The 23270-nt window shown below is 40.7% G+C and overlaps 1 protein-coding gene across 3 annotated transcripts in view; it reads left to right on the forward strand.

Annotated features, from left to right (window-relative positions):
• pkn1a (protein kinase N1a) overlaps positions 1-23270 on the forward strand; it is an 82692-nt gene that overhangs the window by 46733 nt on the left and 12689 nt on the right. For all 3 annotated transcript variants that reach the window (XM_074689284.1, XM_074689276.1, XM_074689291.1), the window contains exons 2-11: positions 882-1076; positions 3149-3254; positions 5955-6103; positions 6457-6577; positions 15275-15420; positions 15907-16120; positions 17551-17745; positions 19111-19220; positions 19326-19469; positions 21739-21814. In XM_074689284.1, coding sequence (XP_074545385.1) covers positions 882-1076; positions 3149-3254; positions 5955-6103; positions 6457-6577; positions 15275-15420; positions 15907-16120; positions 17551-17745; positions 19111-19220; positions 19326-19469; positions 21739-21814 — 1456 coding nt within the window. The remainder of the gene's footprint in view (positions 1-881; positions 1077-3148; positions 3255-5954; positions 6104-6456; positions 6578-15274; positions 15421-15906; positions 16121-17550; positions 17746-19110; positions 19221-19325; positions 19470-21738; positions 21815-23270) is intronic.

The following is a 23270-nucleotide window of genomic DNA, read 5'->3' on the forward strand; positions in this document are numbered from 1 at the left end:
TGCGTCGGGCGGTTTGACCTCAGAGCTCTGCTTGAGGTGGTTTTTCGGTTGGACGCAGGAAGTGAGGGGAAATCGAAGGCAGTAGCGAAGCCGGGATGTTTACACGTGCTTGAATGTTTTTTATGAAGATGATTCAGGGATTTGCTTCTTGCACTGGAAAAAACTGAAGTCTTATCAAGTGTTTTTGTCTTATTTTCAGTAGTAAATGTCTTTTTAGACTCAATTTAAGCCACATTCACCTGACCAAATGTTCAGCAAATTTTTCTTGTTCCATTGGCAGATTTTTTCACTTGTTCCAAGCAAGTCAGACCTTATTTTTGCCTTTAAATAACTTGAAACAAGACTTTTTCTGGACTGACCAGATGAATGTGGCTCATATCAAGCAAAACAAGAATTTTTTAAATCAAAATCAGACAAAACACTTGATAAGATTTCATTTTTTTGAGCCTGGTAAAGACGATTGAGTTCATGAGGAGGATCAGCAGACAGAAGATGTGTTTTTCTCTTTGATGTTTGTGTATTTTCATGATTTAGTCGTGGTCAACAGTCTTCCTAAAGAGCATTTCTAGAAGTTTTTTCAATCTAAGGAATCTCTCTGATGCTGCTAGTACTCCAGACTTTAGCTTTTCCTTCCCTGTCCAACATTTTCAACCCAACTTTGCCCTTTTTTCCTTCCCCACCACCAGCTATCGTCTCTCCCTCTTCATCCCTTTCCTCCCATTATCGCCTTATCCTGCTCACCATCTTTTCCTCTCTGCAGACATCACTCTCAACACCTCCTCTCACCAGATTCAACTCTCCTGCTCCAAGCCTCAAAACAAAGATTTACTGCTCCCCTGTTGTCCCCCCTCTTCTTATTCTTTCATCCCTTTGACCTTCAGAGCGATCCAGGTGGGCTGTCGGTTCTGGAGCAGCTCGGTCTCGACCAGAACTCGGACTTCTCCGACTCGAGCGTGCAGCAGCTGTTGGACGAGCAGCGTGAAAGGATCAGAAGAGAGATCAGGAAGGAGCTGAAGATCAAGGAAGGAGCTGAGAACCTGCGCAGGGCGACGACTGACAAGAGGAACGCTCAGCAGGTGACAAAGTCTCCGTCTTTCATTAATCAGAATTTTGTTGCTTGTCAAATCAGCTTGAGACCACATGAAATAATCCAGATTTCTCAATCCTCGTGTGATTGAGCAGCAGGAAACAAACATGTCACATTTTTCACCAAGAGACTCAGAGCAGCTGCAGAAGAAAGTTTAGTGAAGAGGGGACAGAGAGTTTTCAAAAACATCTGAAACCAAATCAGGAAGAAGCATCAGTGTGTGACTCAAACTAACAGTTTAATCTCTGGACAAGTTCTTCTTACACACCTCTTTTTATTTGTCTACTAACACAAATAGTTCACAGCGTGTGTCAAAAGTTGCAGCTCCTTTGTTTTGGTTTGAGAGCAGCAAATTCACAGCAGTAAAGACCTAATATCACTGGATAGGTAACATTTTATCACTCCAGAAGTTGCAGCGCTTTACTTTTTTACACTAAAAAAAATGTTTTTAAGAGATACATCTCAAATAATACCCCTCTTTAAACATTAAAGAGGGGGTATTCTATTTTTAATATTTTAAACATGGATATAAAGTATTAATGCTTGATGTTCATACTAAATTTGTGCTGATTTTTTTATCAACTCCATATTAATATATTGTAGAAATCTCTGAATATGGTTGTAAATTTCTCGAAACAGTCCGCTCTAAAAAAAAATTACACAAGATCTGAGTAAGGATGAGGATCTTCTTACTAGTTCATGACACAGTGGACGGGCAGATTCTAAACACTAAGGTGTGTCCATAGCTACATCCCCTAGAGGCCAATCAGACGAGAGGGGGTCTCTGAAGAAGGGAACCTTAAAGAGATAGCAGCTAAAATAAAGTTTTTCAAACAGAGGCTGGAACAAGTGTTTTCTAAAACAAGAGTTAGAGAAAAATCGAGATTTTTCGAGATATGAATCATGTGAATCTACTAAAGGAGTAACCTAAGAAAAAAGCACTTTACCCCCTCTTTAAGAATAGTTAGTGAAGTAAGAAACATATGAAGATAGATTTGATAGTTTTGGTGGTAAATTGAAACAGAATTGTGACTTAAGTCATAAGTTAAGGGTTTTTTCCACAACACTGATTCCAAAAAGTTAGGAAGCTTTGTATAACGTCTAGTTTTAAAACAAGTATTGGTGGTTTTGTAAATCATTTCAAGCCTAAATGTAGTTTTAAAAAAAAAGTTCCAAGAAGCCCATCAAATGTCTTTGCCAAAAGACTGAAAAAGTTGTAGAATATAAAGAAAAAAAACTATGGATGAACTTTTAAGAAAGTTTATCTGCAATAGGTATGTAACATGTCGGGGTATCTGAAGGTAAATCCAGAAAAGTAGTGTGAAAATGGGAAATAGCCATATTTCTGTGGAAAAATGTGTCAGCAAAGATATTTTTTTAATTAAAATTGCAAAAAGAAAAGGACATTTTCTTACCTACTATGAAACATATCATTGAAAGATTCTCTGTAAACAAAAAAGGAAAAACTGATAATAATACTTGAGGGTCATGACCTTTGGGCTCTCGTGTAGTTCTGTATTTAAAACAGACATGACTCTAAAGTGGAAGTCACGGCATGACTAAAAATCACTTTATAAAATTCAACAGTTTGTCTCTGCATCCACAAACACAGGTTTTAAGTGTACCATGCAAAGAGGAAACCACATTTAAACACGATCCAGATACACCAACAACTTCCCCCTGACCTAAGCTCGTCTAAGATGGACTGTGGCCAAACGGACGACTGTCCTGTGGTCTGATAAATCAATATTTGGCATTATTGTTGAAAAGTGTGAAAGTGTGAAATGAACATCCTTCAGTCTGAAGTGGAGAGGGACCACCCAGTGCACGGTTATAAGCATAAAGTTAAAAAGCCGGCGTACATGATGGTACGAGGATCCACAGAGGCTCACAGCATGGCTTGTTAACACATCTTTAAAGGCAGAATGAATGTGTTGCTATTTCGAAAAAACTTTTTTAATTTTCCTTTGAATAAGGGTTGTGACTGACTATAAAATAACACTGTTCTTTTGTTGTCCAGAATTTAAAGTTTCTTATTAATAGTTATTATTTTCCCTTCAGGTGGACAGCCAGCTGCGCTCCTCTAACCGGAGACTCGACAACCTTCACGCTCAGCTGCAAGAACTGGACGCTCACATCGTGGTGAAGGGTGGAGAGGAGAATAAAGGTAACTACTAGAAAATAACTTGCCACACACAAGACCAAAGGGTGATTTTCTTCCACCAGTTATTCGGGGCGTAACCTGATTTGTGGCTTGTCATAACTGATTAATTGTCCAGATAATTTTCCAGTGTGTGATGTCATTACCTCTACAACATGTTTATAATTCCTCGTTGGACTTTCTGTGACAGAATAGACGTCATAACCAATCAGAAGAGCAGATTTAGAAGTGTCATCAACTGGATGTTACAGCTCATGAGCATGGAAGTGAATGTAAACAAACCTGCACCAAGAGCTGAGAGGATTGAAAACGAAGTTAAGCTTCTGGTGTTATTTACCGAGCCTTTTCATCATTTTTGTCGCTGAATGACAGAAAAAAACACCAGGATGGTGGTTTGTTTACCCTCTAAGGTCAAATTTGATCACACAAGTTTCTTTGAGATCTGGTGTAGAGCAGGGATCTCAAACTCATGCCATAGAGGGCCAAGAGGCTGCAGGTTTTCTTTCCAACCAAAAACTCCACCAGCTGATTTCACTGATTACCTCACCTTCAAGCAGAGAGCAGGGACTAATCGTTTATCCAAAGATTGACATGATCTTTACTTATGGTCTCCTACAATCTTCAAATGGTCACAAAACATTATGTTTCACCTAAATTACTTCAGAGGTTGCCGTTACAAAAACCATCACTTGTTTGACAAACTTGTTTGACATGTTAGGAAAACACTGTGGCCGGTGGGTGTCAGATAAAACGATACAATACAATTCGATACGGTACGGTACGGTATGGTACGATAGGACATGATACGGTACGATATGGTATGGTACGATATGGTACGGTAGGATATGAAACGGTACGGTATGATACGATAGGACATGATACGGTACGATATGGTACAGTACAATATGGTACGGTACGATATGGTACGGTACGCTACGGTACGCTACGGTACGCTACGGTACGCTACGGTACGGTACGGTACGGTACACTTTATTGTCCCCCTTGGGAAATTTGTTTTGGACTCGCCTGCTGCTTACAAGTCTCCAGAATCTGATAAAACAAACAACACAAAACTGCAGACGATTTGCAAAAACCACAACACAAATGTAAGAGCAAAACACTAATACAAAAAGCGACACAGAATTACAGATGCAGTGGAAGCTAATGGAGGTTAGTTATCCCACCGGACACAGAAAAGTTACAAAATTAAGTAAATAACTTTATATTTTAGCTTCATCTTTGATAAATATATCTTTGTAATATCCTTCATAGCACTTACATTTTTTTTTATTTACCAGAAAAATACGTCTTCTCATTTGTAGCGTTATGAGTCTGTCACATTAGTATTCAAGCAATATTAATCACAGCTGAATGTAAAAAAAAGAGAAAACAATCCACTTTACTTCACTTACTTTTACAACTTTTTTGTGTCCATAACTGTCCTCTTAACCTCCTTTTCACTTCTGTTGTAGCTTTTGGAAATCAGCTGACAACTAGCGGTAAGTGCGGGAGAAAAATATCGAAAATCAATATACATTGGGATTTTTTGTCCAAAAAAAACATTTTTTTCCAATTCAAATTCTTCATTTCAGTCTTTGTTTACAAACTGGATTGGAAAAAAGTTTCCACTTTTCTCCAGCAGGGGGGGAAATGTTTCTCTCTGACTCACATGACGTGCATTTTATAGGGAAAATATACAATATACTGATACAGTCTGCAGACATAGTCATCATCATTTAACTTTTTTCACATGGCCTGGTGTTTAAAAAGCAAACTTAAAAATCGTAAAAAAATTGGAAATATTGAAGAACTGCAACTTAAATCGAATCTGCGACCCCAAAAATTGCAAGAGAATCGAATCGCGAGTATGGCATATTGTCCCAACTGGCCACCATAGGAAGAGCTTTTTGGTGTCAGTGTGTGTAAACGTTAAAGCTGTATCAGCAGTTGTGCAGTCCAGGCTTCATTTTCTATCATTTTGTTATGATTGAGCTGTTTTTTTTTATTTCTATGGACAATTAGTGTATAAATGTAGCTCATGAGTCTGAATCAGTTACTTCTTGTTGCTTGCTGCTCTGGAAGCCCTAAAAAGTCAGCCATTAATCCTTACTCAGGGAATTTCAAGGTTGCAAACCTCATAACCAAACCATCCCATCCATTTTTGGCTGAGAAACCTCAACCTGATGCGTTCCTTCTTTCTGTATTTATTGAAATTTTGGGCTGTTTACATCCCAGAAAGTGTATTTATTAAATAATCTGTTGCTTCTAGTGCAGGAAATGTAAAGAATGTTGGAAATCAAAGCACAAGTGACCACACACAAATGTTTCATATACTTCCTTATCCTGAATCATTTACGCTCATCTTGATGAATGGAGGCAGAGACTGCAGAGCAGTGACAAATAATACAGCCAGATGATTTGTCCTTTCCTGTTCTGTGATGGTGGGACTCCATGTAAAGACTGTTTAGGCTTTCTGTCTGCTGCTATGAAGATGAAGAGGACCTCAGATCAGGAGAGGCATTAGATCTGTTCCCACTGCTCAGGATATTAACCCTCTCCATGCTCCATGCTCTAAACTTCAATGATGAAATGATGTTTTTGACATAACACCAATCCCCGAGAGAGTATTTTCCCTTCAGGGCACACCGTGTGAACTCTCATCCTGTTCTTTTTTTATAACTGGATTTTTTCCCCTTCCCTCCACAGATGAGTGTCCTCAGTCTCCCGGGGCAGAGAGCCGCACGTCGGCCCACAAGGAGCGCATCGCTGCGCTGGAGAGGCAGCTCAACATCGAGCTCAAAGTCAAGCAGGGAGTTGAAAACATGATTCCCATCTACTCCAATGGATCCACCAAGGTACGCAGCTTTGACTGTGTCCAGAGTCAGACTAACACGCAGCTGAGCAGACACTGAGATAACCTTGCCATGTGCTGACTCAGTTAAAACCTCTGAATAAGAAGAGACACAACAAAACCCTTCACCTACACACGACCCTCTCCAGTGATTACTCCCCCTCCCCCTTTAAAAGCAGTATGTTTCACCTTCCTCTTTCACCTTGCTCTCACACTTTCATGTCACTTCCTGTTTTATTGTGTAGAATTAAACAAACGCAGTCAGAACAAATCTGTGCTGTTAAGCTATTTATTAACTACAAAATCTCACTCCCAGCCTCTTGTTCTGTCTCACTGATGTGTTTTTGCTCCTATCAGGATAAGAAGATGCTGCAAACAGCCCAGCAGATGCTGCAAGACAGCAAGACCAAAATTGACATCATCCGCATGCAAATTCGCAAGGCTGTGCAGGCCACTGAGCACAATGATGACACACAGGGTGAGTGAGCAGTCAGAAATACAAGTGAATATCAAATACTTCGGTGAAAACACAATTTTCCAGTTCAAAATGAGACTGAAATAGGTTTTTGTTGTCACACTCAGCAAAGAATTCACTAAGAATGGATCGCAGCATCTGATAGCACCAAGAATTGTGCATCATTCATCTGGTTATCTGCTCGTCTCAATGTCCGATTCACAAAGCAAACTAAATTCAGAAAACCCACAAAATTCTGCAGCTCTGTGCAAATTGTTCAGTTTTGCACCTGATTGTGTCTGAGATGAGCTGTGAGCATCTCCACACTGAGCAGCCAAAGAGACAGAAGACACTTAATGATTCCTAGATTTTAACTAAACTTTAGTAAACTTTCCGGAATTACTATAGAAAAAATGTCCCAAATAATATAAATAGATGAACGCTGTTGTGTGTAATGGCACAGCCCATATATGCAGGGTTTGATCCTCAGACAGCTCCAGACAGGTTTACATAGGGATGTCCAGATCAGGTCACATGATCGGAAACTGGGGCCGATCATGTGGTTACAGACTTGATCGAAACCGGACATTACATTCCTGATCAGGACGTCCCTAGATTTAACTTCAGATTATTACAATAAACGCAATGTCGGAGTATTATTTTTTTTTTTTATTTAGGAAAATTTGGCTTCTAGGTCACACAAAGAGGAAAATGTTTTGATCACCTTAACGTCTGTGCACTAAGCAATTTAATTGTGCTGTGCTGTTAGCAAAGGACGGGCATTTAAATCAATTCAATTCTAGTTTTATTGAGTGTGAGGAAAAATTCCTAATGGACACTATGGGAAACTCTGGGAATGCCAATGACTGTTTAATTCACTGTCAAATATGTAGACTCTCAGAGTCTCCAAGTTTACCATTTATGCATTTGAGCAAGTCCCACAGCAGACAGAAACTGTCAAAGTGCTTTTAAAAACAAGAATTATTGTGATTTATTTCACCATAAGACAAGCATTTTGATCAGCAACTGTTTCAAGGTCGCCCGCTTATAAAAGTCAGATGTTTGATGGATGAGTTTCAAATCCTCTCTGTGATTGTAGATCCTTTTCTTTGTGTCGTTCTTTCTTTCTTTCTTCCCTACATCTCTACACAATCACCAGTCTTTGTCTCTGCACGTCGTCGCCCGTTAGCCCTGAGCAGCAGCAGACAGCAGACTCCCAGCAGCACAAACAGATCAATACGGAGCTCGTTCAGTGTTTTCACATCTGAGTTTTATGAGGAGGAAGATGAAGAGGACAGTCAGGAGGGATTCACTGTAGACTGAGTGAGACAGCATGTGTGTGTGTGTGTGTGTTATTTGTGAGTGATACAAAGCCTGTGTGAAGGCCCACCTGGCACACAATCACAACCAATGAAATTCACACAGAAATGAACTCAGGGATAATCCATCGACTACAAAAGGACTGGCAGATAAAAGGTGTCTTTCACAGACACACACCGCACTGCAACACTCTGACAAACAAAACTCATTATTGTTCTGTGTGTGAAGACCTGTTCAAGCAGGTTAATGCACAAAGAAAATCTGACAAACGGGATGTTTATTCACTGTTTCTTCCTCTTACAAACACAAACTCTCACTTTAACTTTGAGGGAGTTTGATCAATGCCGTTTAGGATGAGGGACTTTCTATAGGACTGTAAATACTGTGGGCCATTTTGCTTTCCTATTAGGAAACTAGTTGATTGATTTCGTTCAATCGTTATAAAGCTGGAGACATCTATGGCAAAAAGAGTCGGTATCAAGTCAGAACAGTTTCTTTTTAGAGCTATCCACATCACACTTGTTGTATTACTAAAGTTGTTTGATGTCTTAAATTATTTTGAAGAGGGGTTATTGTGCTTTCTTCAAGCTTTATACTGTCCTTGTACCCACTCTACTATCTCCTTCCCTCTAATTAGCCAGTCCAGACCTGGCAGGGGTAGAGCTTTGGACAGGCCTTGGTGTTAAAGGCCCGTCCCACCAATGTACCATGAAGAGGTCAGGAGATTGCCTACAGAGGTCTATTTGGTCAAAAATTATATTTCATAGTAAAACAGTCAACAACCGAACCAGATATTTAAATTTTTTTTTTACCCTGACATGTTTCGACTACAAACTTCCAGCAGTTTTCCTCAGAAGAGTCAAAGAGTCACGTGATGTTGTCGTGACTTGTCTGTCAGCTGATTTAAAGAGGTTTGGCTGTCCTACTTGAAGTAGCAGGACGACCATGTGTGTTAAACCACACTTCAAACTAGGACAGTCACTGGTTCAACCAAAGGACATTGACCCGGAAAAGAACAACTTCTTTTATGAAATTTGATGTGTTTTCTGTGTCAAAACTTCTTGCGGTTAAACAGGAAGAATGTTTGGAGCATGAAAGAGCAAACGAGGAAAAGAGCATGCACATGAACAATGAAGCAAAAAATAGACCAAGAAAACTTAAAATCAATCATCTCAGACCACTGCAAGGGAGGAAAATCAAGTCATGGATCAGGAAAAGGCTGAGGTCCTCCACTCAGAGATTTACAGATACCAGCGTTAGATGATAGGTAGGATGACCAAACCTCTATCAATCAGCTGACATAGAGTCTTCTGAGGAAGACGTGTAACTGTAGTAAAGAATTCATTGGCATCCGACTACAAGAACGTTATTTTACATTTAAGGCATCCTTATTTGAGGATCAAGGGGCAACATCTGGTTTAGAACAATGAAGCCTATGTGGAAGTGCTAAAAGCTGCTGTTCATTGAGAATCCGCTTGAAGCTGGCTGCAGAAAGATGGGGGACCAAGAGGCTGTCAACATGACAACGATTTTAGGGGGGAAAACAAACGTTTTGTTGTGGCCTCGAATTTACACGGAAATGGTGTTTTAGCCGACCTAAAACTTATGAAAACGGCCTCCAGAGTGGGATTTTTCTGAAACGCTGCCGACCCCGCTGCCGTGTAAACAGTAACACAGAGTTTTCAGCAGAAACGCTGACGTCACGCTCCGCTTTGCAGGAGCGCATACAACAGAACGACAGTACCGTTGTAACAATCATCGTGGACTACCGTGTTGTGCTTGTGCTGCTCAATCTGCTAAATCTGCTGACTGTCTTTCAACAAAAGGTGCATCTTTTGCTCCACTTCTGCTCTTACATGATCGGCTCAACTCTACTTCAGTGGAGATCTCCCAAAAGTGGCTTCTGGACGAGGCAGTTATTGCGCTGACTACAGGCCTGGCATGCTTACTACATCGTTTTCAGTCCCTCAGAATACGAACGCAGATGTTTTTAACTGTGTTTTAGCGTTTTCGGATGAAACGTTGTCGTGTGAAAGGGGCGCAAATAGACACCAAGCCCAAAAAATTGATTCATATGGCATTAAGAGTATCTTTACAGCCTGGTTCTGAATTCCTGATTTCGCTATCAGCATACACTGTATGAGGGGGGATTTTTTTCTAATTTGGCGGTTAGAAGTTATTAGGATTGTTTCATCGTCCAATCAGAGACACAGCTCAGGTCACGTGACTGATAAGTGTTCTATAGCTGTTAGAAAGGAAGCTTAAAGGGCAACTCCGTTTTTTTGACACCTGGACCTTATTTATAGGTGTGTGCATGCTCATATACTCACTCAGACAAACATCATGCAGCTCAGAGTCCTTCAGAAGTTATTTAGATTCAGCTGATTTTGGCCGCACTTAGCGGGGGCCACGGCAAGGGAGCTTCAGCGCGGGACATAATTTCTGCAAAATCGCTCATTACAGCTATATTTTTTCATCCATCGCCAGTGTTATCATAAAGTCAGCTCGTCTGCCGTCTTCGAGTTTGACGGTTGTCCTTACCGGTTTGAGCCTGAGTACACGGACGAGGAGCTCCATGAAAGAAGGATGCAGAGGGAGAGAGACGAAGAGCTGGCTCGAGAACAACAAACAGGAGCACGTCCACGACTCAATGCGAACTGGTGGTGCGCTTGTGGACAGTGTTCGCCTATGGCAACAGAAGAGGAGCGTGTTTGTGATCACTATGGATAGCGATGGATGAAAAAATATAGCCGAAATGAGCAATTTTGCAGAGATTATGTCCCGCACTGAAGCTCCCTTGCCGTGGCCCCCGCTAAGTGCGTCTAAAATCAGTTGGATCTAAATAACTTCTGAAGGACTCCGAGCTGCACGATGTTTGTCTGAGTGAGTATATGAGCATGCACACACCTATAAATAAGGTCCAGGTGTCAAAAAAACGGAGTTGCCCTTTAAAGCTGCCGTCATAACCAATGTGACTGCTCGTGGATGGGCTTTGTTTCGCTGTTTCAAGAACAGACCGGTGATGTTACAAAGACTACATCCATGTTTTATACAGTCTATGGTGATAATCTCGTCATTTCAGAATTCTTACGGACAGATTCAGGGATTTGTTCAGCATATGAATATGTAGAGGTCTGAAACTTCACATTTATGAACATCAATGTGAAAAATACACAAAAGCAGAATACCTCCTCTTAAGGGATGCCACAGGAAACTGCCCTCTATTTTTACCTGAGGATGTTTGGAATTTATTTTTGTTTTCTCTAGTTGTCCTTTGAGATAATTTCCCAGACTTCCTTTATAAACTCTCTTCACAGTCTGTCTTCTTCTTCTTCACTCTTTAAAGCTGGAATCACAGAGGAATAAATGAAACCTCCATTTTGACTTGTTACTTTCTTCTGGATCTTTCTAGGTTAATCTGTCCCTCCTTCTTTAAAACCACACACAGTCTCACACACACAAGCGCAGGGGTTGTGTGTATAGTGTACACAGACAGACAGTCTCCAGGCACCACACCCGGCGTAGGGGTCATCTAGCAGGGTCTTGGCTGCAGGGAGAGCACCTTATTAGGAGATAAAAGCACCCACATCCATCCCCAGCCCTACCTCCCTCTTGTCTTTTCTTCCTCCTGCCTCTCACGCAGCTTTTCGAGCAGCTCACAACTCATGAAAATCTTTTATTTTAATCACCCCCCTGTGCCTTTTCTCTTCTTCAAACTATCCCCACATTTGGAAGTCAAATGAACTCATCTTTTAAACGACATTTATCTGATTTTCCTCTTCCTTATCTCACGCCTCCTCTCTTCTTCCCATGTCTGTGTGCTCTATTGTTTCCATTTGTTTCCTACGGTTAAACCTGCTACCGGGCCATTAGGCTCACCACTTAGCTGTAATTGTGCTTCATGGGGGCGACTCAGGGGCTGACCTTCTGTCTGTTTATGTAAGTGAGGGAGCTTGAGTGTGTTTTAGCCTTTTGACTGAAAGCATCGCACCTAATTTGCTGCTTTAATGCAGTAACTGCTACCATGGCTGTCTGTTTTTATGGGTGAAATAAACACCGGCTGAGTGTTTTATCAGTGACGTTGGTTTATTTCTGAGGGGCTGCTCGTACGCACTGTGGAGTGACTGAAACTATAAAGTTTACACAATAAAAAAACTAATAATTGCTCAATAAAGTCCTTTTGTTATTAATATAACCTCTGAAATAAACTCCTCTCCTCCTGAAGTATAAAGATGATATAAATCTTAAAAGCCCATCACTCCATCACAGCAGCTACCAGAGAGGTGTATTGATCCCTCTGTGTCCTTTTTTAACCAGAGCCTGGCACTGGAGCTAATGATGTTTGCTGGGGAACATTTAGCAGCTGTTTACTTCCCTTTAAATGCTGCTAATGGTCACTTTTCTGGCTCTGCATTAAGGTATTAAGCTTACTTACATACCCAGGGGAGATACATTACCTGTATTACAATACACAGGGGTCATCTACTACATTTCCCAAGAGAAGACACTCAGTATGTTTGCATACAGCTTCAGAAATCAGACTATGAGCTAAGTCAGCGCGAGATCAGACCATTGAAATGCATATAAATGGTAGAAGTGTGTTAAAAAATATAGATACTGCAATATATCGTGATACTTTGACCTTCAATACAATATCGATATTTTTGTGAAAGTAAAAAGTAATATTTTAGCTGAGTTGGAGTTAAAATACGACTACTTCCACTGCGCTAAAAAGCTACTACACTGTATGCTGCGAGTAGATTGTATGATAAATATCATCTCAAGTATATCAAAAATATTTAATTTCTAAAACTGATGAGGTGGGTTTTTGTTGCTCTGAGCAAGTTAGTATGGCATAGATATCAATGTTTTCCTTGGTCTTTTTAAAGGTCCCATATTCTGCTCCTTTTCTGCAGTTTAATGTGGATCATTGATGTCTTCATGAAATGGTAGTAACATGTTTTGGTCCAAAAAGCCAATAAATCAAGCACAGCAGCATTGTTTCCAGGCTCTCATAGCCCCTCTGTTCAGAACGCTCTGATTTAGTGGGCGTGGCCTTCATATGTAAATGAGCCACCACTGATACTGCCCCTCTTTTCAGGGTCACTGAGAGCGGCGCCACGAGCTCCAAGTGCACAATGTTTAGAAAACAGCAAGGTTCGTTTACTGTAACATTACAGGCTAAAACAACAGGCTAACTGCAGCTAAAGTTAGCATCCTGAAGCTAACACAGAGACAGGGGGGACACTGAGGAAAAGCTCTTACATCTGCTCCACAGCACACAGCATTTAAAATACTCACATTTCCAGGGTCCCAGGTTTGTTGGTGGATGGTTGGTAATGCGCCTGGATTCAGGACCAGTCTGTTCGCTAGCCCTCTGTTGTACTGTCCAAAGTTGGAAAAGCAGTCGGCCGTGAAGTGACTAGCACACACATGCACAGTTTTACTGAGTGTAGCTGGCACATTTCCTTGATAAATGAACTCTGGACACTTAGTCTTGTCTACTTCCGAGATGGGAAGCTTGTGCATGGAACTATGTGGCTGTTTACGGCCAAAAACAGAGCAGTGATGGCTCTTCAACTTTGACATTCTCCTCCCTGCTGCTGGAGAGATTTCTCTCCAGCAGGGGGGAAGGGAGTGGGCGGGGAGGGGGTTTGGGGGTATCTGCTCCGGTGGACCGATCAGGTCAGACTTGCTCCTGATTGGTCAAAAAAGGGAATCGCTGACGTCGGCAAACCCCCAAAATCCAAACGGCTCGTTTTAGGTCAGGACTTTAAGTTCACAAGCACTAAGTACAGGTTTTGTCATTTAATATCACATTTTGTGGGCTGGGAGGAAAGCCAAAGACCCACAAATTTCACTAAAAGACTGAAAGTGATTTTGGCATAATATGGGACCTTTAATTTTAAGTAATGATTTGATTTCCATAAACAACATCTCCATTTTTTCCTGAGTTAATTGTGTAGAATATCCCAACATATCACAACATTGTGATAACGAAGTATCATATCGAGAGGTTCTTGCCAATAACCACCCTTAGTAAACGGCTTAGTCAGATCAAGATTGGACCAAGCATAGCTTAATTGAAACACCTAGATAATGCTATCGATATAAGACTGCAGTTGGATTTAGCAGGGCTCAGTATGTCTCAGTCATAGACTGTAAAAAAAAGGATGTCATCTTGCTTGGCTCCAAGTAAAGTTGCCACAAAAACTGCTCCCCCTGGTGGCTGGCTGCAGTATAGGTCAAAAAATCCATCTCCCCAGCCATTCCAGATGAGCTGTGGTCAAACTTTAAAAAAATTAACACACCTCGTAGAAATGTTTCTCACGTCCGATTGTTGTGGTGATTTAAAGATATAATTTGGCTGCTTTGTATTCAAGTCCTCTTTTTTCTGAAAAGTTTCGTCTTCATTAGTTATAAGAGGTTAAAAACGAGGCTTTAAGTAATGTTTAACGATGATCAAGAGCTGCTGTTCTTGTGTATTTTTTTCTGAACTGTAATTTCGTTGCTCTGAAACGTGCAATGACGAATAAAGCTATATACACAGTCTATCGTCCCAGTACGCTTCAGCGTTCAGCTGGAAGAGGAAGTAGATGGCTGATAAATAGGGTCACTGCGCTCAAACAGTCGGCGGATACAACACAACAAACAAACAAACGCTATGACACATACTTCAGTAAAAACGTAGAGAGCTACAGCTGTGATTTTACCATTGAGCTATGACTGTAGTCGGACTGCTGCTTGCATATAAACGTACTGACTGTGAGGTCCAGATGCTCTTATGAAATGAATAGAATTAATATTGTATCCTCAGTAATCTGTTAATCTCTATCCAAAATTTACGTAAAATCTCAGTGTTTGTCAGTGTTAACGTTCATATTACCTGTACTGCAGTTGGCCACCAGGGGGAGATTGTCATATTTCAGGTTTCATACCCATGAAGCTGTTATGCTGTCCATCAGTGTCAGATACAGTGTGGTAGGTTGTGGAAAGCAGCAGAAAATGTCACTCTCAAAGAGCCTTAATCAGAAAGTTGATGCAGAGAAGCTTTAATGAAGAATGGACTGATAGGTCTGTTTTTTTAGAGCCAACTTTTAGAGATGCTGTCAGAGGTCTTTTAGTCAGAGAAGCATTTCTACTTTGAAACATCATAACTCCCATGAAGAGGAGTTACTAGCCCAACTTCAACTGAACAAGAGAGATTTGATTTAATTGATTTGATTTACTAAGGATCCTCAGTAGCTGCTGCAGTAGCAACCAGCTAGTCTTCCTGGGGTCCACATTAAAATAAACATACAACAATTATACAAGTATAGATGCAAAATGAAATTACATCACATCATACAATGTGCAACGAATAAAATCCTCACTCTGATGTATTCATTCCCATCACTGCAGGTAACCACGACCTGTGTGGAGTGGAGCTGCGCATTGAGGAGCTGAGGCATCACTACAGGGTTGAACATGCTGTCGCAGAGGGGGCCAAAAATGTGCTGCGGCTCCTGGGGGCCAACAAGGTCCAGGACAAGAAAGCTCTGTCTGAGGTGAGACTTATACAAGGTTACACACATGCTCTGTATTCAGAGAGTTAAATACAGCTTTGTTGACAAACGAGGGATCAGGTGGGCAGAGTAGAGGAGGAACAGAGAGGAAACATGATGAAAACTATCACAAGAGTCATTGAACTTCCCATAGCCACGAGTGTCTGCTTCAAATCATCACAAGAATCTGTTCTGCTGTGGACTGTACCCACCTGAGGGGCTTTTGACTTTTTCTCAGTAAAGTTGAGTGTGTGTTGTGGTTATCTGATAGGATGTCGCTATCAATACTGTATTTATTCAGTCATGAGGCAAAGCAAAACAAGCAAATGTGTGAAACTATTTCAAGCTAATATATAATCAGGTTTTTTAAGGTGCATTCCAATTTTGAGCCTCTTTACACTCTGAATAGATTTTGCCGTTATCTAGCTGAAATTTGTTTACTGTAAGGTTAGATAAACGTTAAATCTGCGCTGTGATGAACCTCTGCAGGCGCAGTCTCGTCTGAGCGAGGCGTCCCAGCGTTTGGACCTGCTGAGGGACTCTCTGGACCAGCGTCTGACAGAGCTGCCGGAGGACCATCCCAAAGCAAACGTCATCAAAGAGGAGCTGGTCCTGGCCTCCTCTCCTGCCTTCAGCTCTCGCCATGGCGCCCCCTACCTCCATAACCAGTACAGCACCCTCAATAAACCCTCACCTTTGACAGGTACGAACCACAAATCGAAGCAGAAAAAGCAGTCACAGACACTACATGGTAAAATACATCCTGTTCTTATAAATATGATAAGTTGTCCTGAATTTTGACGAAAAATACAAATTAATATTATTTTGTTTGTATTTATTAAAGAGTAAAAGAGCTCACAGTTACTCGAGACTTGGGTGTTAACATGCTAACAAGGCAACTTTGGAACTGGGCAAGATTCATCCAGTGGATTGATTTTAATCTTTATAAATATATCTGTTCAGAAAAAACTCATGCATTCATAAAGAAAATTGGCCCAGCAAACCTACAGAGTGACCCAGATTTTGATGTTGTAGATTTTTTGTGAATTTTACTGCATTGTGTTTTTGACCAACATCTTTTGTTGTCATTAAGTATAAAATATCCACAACTTTTTATTTTTTTAACTTTTAAATGCCAGTTTGTTTGCACAATGCACCTGTTGGAAAAAAACCTTAAAGGTCACATTTTTATTTACAGTCTTGAATATGTAACTGATTAACAGCAAAACTGATTGAAATTTATTTTTATTTTTTGTGCAGTTGAAAAACACAAGAGTGACCAAACATGGCCACCTCTCGTTTACATTCTGAATATGCTATAAAAGTCATAAATTTCAAAATATTATTCACTCTCACCACTTGATTTTTTAAAATTATTGTAGTCTTTGTAATTAAAACTAAAATTCTATGTAAATTCAGAATTTTAACCCTTTAAACCCCTGTTAGATCACACAAATCTGTTTGCATATGAAAGGACAAAAGCATGAAATCAATATTTTTAACCAACAATTAATGCTATCTGAATTAGGTTTTTATCCAGCATTGTATCTAAGTGTTCAACAATAATTAGCAGTATCGATTTTTTCTGCACTGTTAAATTTTTGTGCTGTGAAATGCTATAAAAGTCATAAATTTCAAAATATTTGTTTACTTTCACCACTTGATTTTTTTTTTATTTGTTCCTGTCTTTTTCATAAAAATTAAAACTTCATTTCAATTCAGAAGTTTAACCTTTTAAGTCACTCTGCATTATGATACATATCTGTACTGCAATTTCATACAAAAAAAAATTATGCACAAAAACAAATTGTTGCTTGGCATCCATCAGATCACACCTAGTGTCATTGAGTTCCTCCATTGGAGTGCAGTGAGCCGTCAAAACCCCCCTACTGGAAACTAAGAATATTACATGAAATTGCTCCTTTGACCAAAAATGAATTGACACGAGCTGGTAAAATACATTAGAAACTACTATTTTGATATGGGGGCCTGAGGGTGAAATTTCTTGAGTAAGAGGGTTACGTCATCTTTGTTCTTGCATCACTGAAAATAATTCTTATCGTCATATTAATATGTACGCCATGCAACCAAAACATGTTAGCTGTGATCTTATATGTTTGTCTTTGACTCCAGGTACCTTACAGGTGCAGCTGCTGGGCTGTGTGGGGCTGTTAGAGATGGTCCCTGGTCGTAACAAAGGCACGGCTGTCATGCTGCCGTGCTACAGCCCAGGGGACACCCGCTCCTTCATGAGAGGCAGCAAAGGGCTGTACGGCCGGAGCGGCTCAGTCAGCGGGAAGACGCCCAGCAAGACGGACGAGCTCAGCTGTGAGTGGTTTTATCAATCAGATTACTCTGATTCCAACTTTGTTTGATTGTTTGTTTGTTTGTCTTTATTTCATTCATGTTGACATAAAAATACAAGCAGAATTTAAAAATGAAAGAAAACAAATGCAAAGGAGCAGGACGAAGAAAAAGTCTTATTGTATCTACCCCTTCACTCACAAAATGTTAAACACATCATCAGAATTAAACTAAAATACGGTTTGCCGACATGACTCAGGAGGAGTCACAGCAGCAATCAAGAAAACAAAAGTAAGAAAGTGTATAGAAAGTGCAAAAAGGTCCATAAGAAAATAGATGCTGACAGCTTGTCCATCATTGTCCAGTCAGCCAGCCTCCACCTCCACAGGGTCCAGGACTGAGCTTCTTCAGCAGTCTGTTCAGTCTCTGTCTCCTGGATCCTGTCTGCTCACAGCAGGTGAAGCTCTTCCAATGTGGCGTTGGTGTCTGGAGTTAGCTCCATTAGCCATGTCTGTGAATAGCATGATGCTACTCTGCCTTCTGGAATTCTCTCTGTTGCTGGGTTAGCACGGCTAGCTCATCCATCTTATTGGAGATAGATCTCATGCTCCCAATAATGATGGATGTGGACAGGTTGATGTCGTCACTTCTTAGCTCACGTCGTCCTCACCTCCTTCTCCTCACCTTGTGGGGAAACATCTGGCCTTGCACCAGTTAGCATTTACATGCTGCAGGCTGCTAACAGCTGATTTCACGTGTAAACAATGCAGCCATGGTTACATGTAGGATCTCCAGACAAACACAGGAGAAAAGTAGTAAAAATATCACTGAAGCCACAAAAAGTTTGGTGTCCTTGACCGACACATGAACCATATAAAAGAATGACCCTCTCCAAATGCAAAAATGATGCAAAAGAGATGAAAAAAAATTACAAGAAACTGAAACAGTTTAATACTGCATTACCTAACTTTGCAGTTACTTATAATGTTAAATAAGGAGCTTTGTTGTCATTCATAGGTGTTTCAAACTTAACTGTCACTTTCACTTCATGTAATAAATCCTTACGAAGCGTTTGAGCCGACTGTCACCTTCACTTTGCATTAGTAAGGTAAAGTCACACCTGCAGCAACAGCATTTTTCCCTGATTTGCTTCAGTACCCTGAAGAAATAACCAGATCTGTAAGGTCTCCCAGCTTCTGCAGAGTCTCTTAGGAAATTAATGACAACCATTAATCAATGCGTAGCTCCTTCTGTTGAAGCGTGACCACAGAGCGGCTCCAGTTTTCACAGCAGTCAGGGATAAAGCGCCAGGCGCTGTAAAGGAATGTCACCTATAGAGGGAGTGAAATTTGCTGATGTGTGTGTGAATTTGTGTGTGTGTGTGTGCAGCTGAGGTGAGCGCTGTGCTGAAGCTGGATAACACAGTGGTGGGTCAGACCCCCTGGAGGACTGTGGGAGAGCAGGCCTGGGACCAGACCTTCACTGTGGAGCTGGAGAGGGTGAGTGCAGACACACACCATGAAGGCGTACTGTGTCTTTAAGTATCACACCAGGACACACTGTTTCTCACTGTGTGTATGTGTGTATGTGTGTGTGTGTTTTAGTCGAGAGAGATGGAGATCGCTGTTTACTGGAAGGACTACCGCTCGTTGTGCGCTCTGAAGTACGTGAAGCTGGAGGAGTTCTTGGACAACCAGAAACACACTGTTCAGCTGGAGCTGGAGCCTCAGGGCTTGTTGCTGGCTGAGGTACACAGGGACACACACATGAACACACACTGTTAAATACACACCAACACAAACCTTGACAAACGTGCTCACCTTAAATCTCCAGTACAACCCAGAATTCTAACTGTATTTCTGTTCTTTCTTGAACAAAGCAGCGTGTTGTGGGTTTTCATCTCAAAAAAAGAGCACACTCCTCAGTAACAGAGGATTCTTAAAGAGGCTATGGGGAGTTTTGAAGTGATCTTGAAAAAGTCTTCCTTCTTAGATATATCCCTGATCATAATCCACACTTTGAAATGAGATTATCAGCACTTATTTTGCTGGTTACAGGTTGTTTTAAAATGCTACTTCTTAGCTTCCAGTTCAAGGCGACTATGACCAGATTGATTTAGGGTATGTCGAGGTCTCTATGACAACACCACACCGGCTGATGAAATTTAGAAGAGAGAAGAGATAAAACACAGAGATTTGTGTTTTTCTCTGCTGAAAATGATTTCTGTGATTCATTTTGTAGTGGTGGTGGACACTGGAGCCTAAACTGTCAGACAGAAAAAGGACAGATGAGCAGAAGAAAGCTAAACGGGAGGGTGATAGAGCACGAGCTAAAGGCTAATTAGCCACAGTCAGCAGTTATTCAGCAGTGGTCTGTTCAAACTTGAGAGTCTATCAATAAAATGAAGAGTGAGGTTACGCTAGCTCTGATTGGTAGATGACTGGCAAGACAAAGCTAACCAGGATTCACTAACTTTACACATTACAGACAGGTCTCAGACAAGGGGCAACATCCGGTCAGTAAAAATGAAGCCTATGTGGAAGTGCTAAAAGTCGCTGTTTGTTGAGAATCTGCTTGAGGCTGGCTGCAGAAAGATAGGAAGTCACGTTCACACCCAGCCATAAAAACGGACTTTTACAGCATTAAAAAAGCATATCTACAGCCTGGTTCAAAAAAAAGCTTGGGTCTAAAAACGCTGATTTCACTATTGGCACACACTGAACGGTGAGTGAATTTTTTCTCTCTCTGCGGTTTAGAAGTTATTAGGAGTGTTAGATTTTTCAATCAGAGGCACAGCTCAGGTCATGTGACCGCCGAGCTTGAAGAAAAACTCACAGCCAGCGTCATAGCAAATGTGGCTGTGTCTATGAATTGGCTTCATTTTATGGTTTCAGAAACAGACAGATGACGTTGCGGATGCTTCGTCCATGTTTCATGCAGTCTATGGTCTTAGAGCTCCGAGCTGCCATCTGCGCTAAATATAAACAGCTACTGAACTACTTACAAACTGACAGTGTTTACTTGTTGTCACATTAGCCTAAAAATATGTCAGAGCACCGTGCTGCCGATAGCACTACATATAGCTGGCTGCTACAATGTTTGCTTGATGCCACTTTTCAAACCGTAGCGCTACATAACTGTACTGATAAATACCTTACCTCAGCATGTTGTATCCAGTAAAAAGTTGTCTTGAACAAAGAAAATTTGTTTTGATCCAATCTCCATTTAATTCCAAAATAAACACAAACCTTGCTAAAAGTTATTTACGATAGTGTGTAGAGACTCCAGGCCACAAGGTGGCAATGGAGCGCAATCAAAACAGATCCTCTTCATAGCATCTTTAACATAGCAGGGTTGAAGTTCTGCACTGTAAAGGTCTTATTCCAAAATATTGTAAGTCAAAAATGGCGTCTTACTTGTAATAAGTAAAAAAATATCTGCCAGCTGAGGTTAAATTTCTGCAGCTCTAGCTTTTAGCACTCCAGGGCTGACTCAGCTACAACTACATCTTGAGCATCCACACCTAGGTGTTGACTAATCCCCAAAACCCATCGTCCCTGGAGTCAAAGTCAGATTAGAGCAGCTTTAAAATCCCTTTAGCTCTGTATTACAAACTGTCTTCAGATAGTCCTGGTCTGGCTGAATGCTGCTCTGCTCACCACAGTCTGCTCCGGGTGCTTCTTTTGGCTCCCCTCTAAATTTTTATAAAATATTTCCACTCTGTTTTCTTGTTGAAAAGTTTGGCTGTGATACAACAATGTCGAAGAACGTGTGAGTAAAATCCTGAAACCCACAAAAGGGACGGCTTTAATTTTGGTCAGACGCCTTTTGTTTCTCTCATAGACATTCAAATCTGCACATGTTCACGACACACACTCACACACTGATGCTGTCACATGCACCTGTGCTGATAAACACTGCTTTGATACATCGCACTTGAAAGGTTTGATTGTCCCAAAAAAATAGTGTGTGTGTGTCGGTTCTGTGTGTTTCATGTGATGCATGTGTGTTTTTCAGGTGACCTTCTTCAACCCGGTCATTGAGAGAGTTCCTCGCCTGCAAAGACAGAAGAAGGTGTTTTCAAAGCAGCAAGGTGAGGAGAAAGGATGCATGAGAAATATAAACGTTTCTTCTTGGTTGAATGAAAAGTTACTCCATCACTCATCTTCCAATTTTCTAATCACTAATTTTAACCCAGCAACCCCATAAATTGTGGTGCCAAAGACCAGCAACCCCCTGCTGTGGGAATACACTAAAAGACCAATCCAAAACCAGACAGAAATATAAAAGTCTACTTGATCTAGCTGATCTATATAAAATCATACTACTTGGTGCACATATTCCTGTGTCCTTAAATTGTTTTGCACCAACTAATACCGTCATTATCCTGGTTTACTCACTTGGGGAGTCTTGTGGCAGCAGAGAAATGTTGAAAACAAATCAAACATTTCCTGTTTGCATTGTTTTGACATTAAAGTTAACCCCTCATTTGTTTATATTAAACAATAATAGATCAAATATGTAATTTCAAGTCATCTCGGAGCTTGGGAGACCCCTTGTCAGTGCTTCAAGGCCAACCCCTGCGCTGGGGACCACTGCTATCACAAATAGTCATGTATACAACACTTTCTAAAAAATGAACCAGTCCGAGGAACCAAGCAGGCTGCTGGCATTGAGCATATTTTACTCCAGACTACAGCACCCTCTAGTGGAGGAAATTATACTTGTATTCTGATCATTATGAAGAATGTAGAGGAAAATTACTTATTAGCAGAGATGGCAAAAGTTCTTCTTACTTGAGTAGAAGTAAAATACCTCTGTAAAACTTGGATAAAAGTAAAAAGTATTTCTATTGTAAGATTCACTGGCTGCAAAGCTATTGAACACAGAATAATTTATATGGAATCTACTTTGGTAATGTTATAATTTGAACAAACACTACCTGTCCAGTATACTAATGTACTTCACTGTTTAGTCCTTTAGACATTTGTATTTAAAACTTAAGGTTAACACATCACACTTCTTATCATTGAATTTGGACCAGGATTAGCTTCTAAACTATGGGGTCACAAATCATGCTCATTGGCCCAACTCTTCATCAGCCTTTTTAATATCACTTTTTAACAGCACATCAGGCAACGATTGTTTCTAACTGTACAGGTGTTGACTTATCGTGGGTGACACACTCAGGGACGACAGATCAAAAAACTAAGCTTCCCCAGCCAATGGGTGCTGACTGTGTGTGACCTTTACTGTTGTCCAGTCGAATGTTAGTGGTGTAACACGTGTAGGCAGGACATAGTTGTGTCTCCGGGGTCTTTCAAAACACATAACTGTTGACGTGCATTGGGGTCGTGGCGCCAAAAACAAAAAATATATATAGGCTGGCAGAGAAATAAATACTTCTAAAAGTACAAATAACCTGAAAAATTTACTTCAGTGCAGTAATTTGTATGAAGAGTAGTTAAGGAGGAAGACGATAAAACAGCCAAAGCCTTGAAAAATCATTTGGTCACTTCCGATTCCTGTCTTTTTAATGATCTTCTGAA

The sequence above is a fragment of the Halichoeres trimaculatus genome, unplaced genomic scaffold (assembly GCF_033239565.1).
Source record: "Halichoeres trimaculatus isolate MK-OKI-2021-1 unplaced genomic scaffold, fHalTri1.1 fHalTri1_scaffold_2, whole genome shotgun sequence".
In the NCBI taxonomy this organism is placed as follows: domain Eukaryota; kingdom Metazoa; phylum Chordata; class Actinopteri; order Labriformes; family Labridae; genus Halichoeres; species Halichoeres trimaculatus.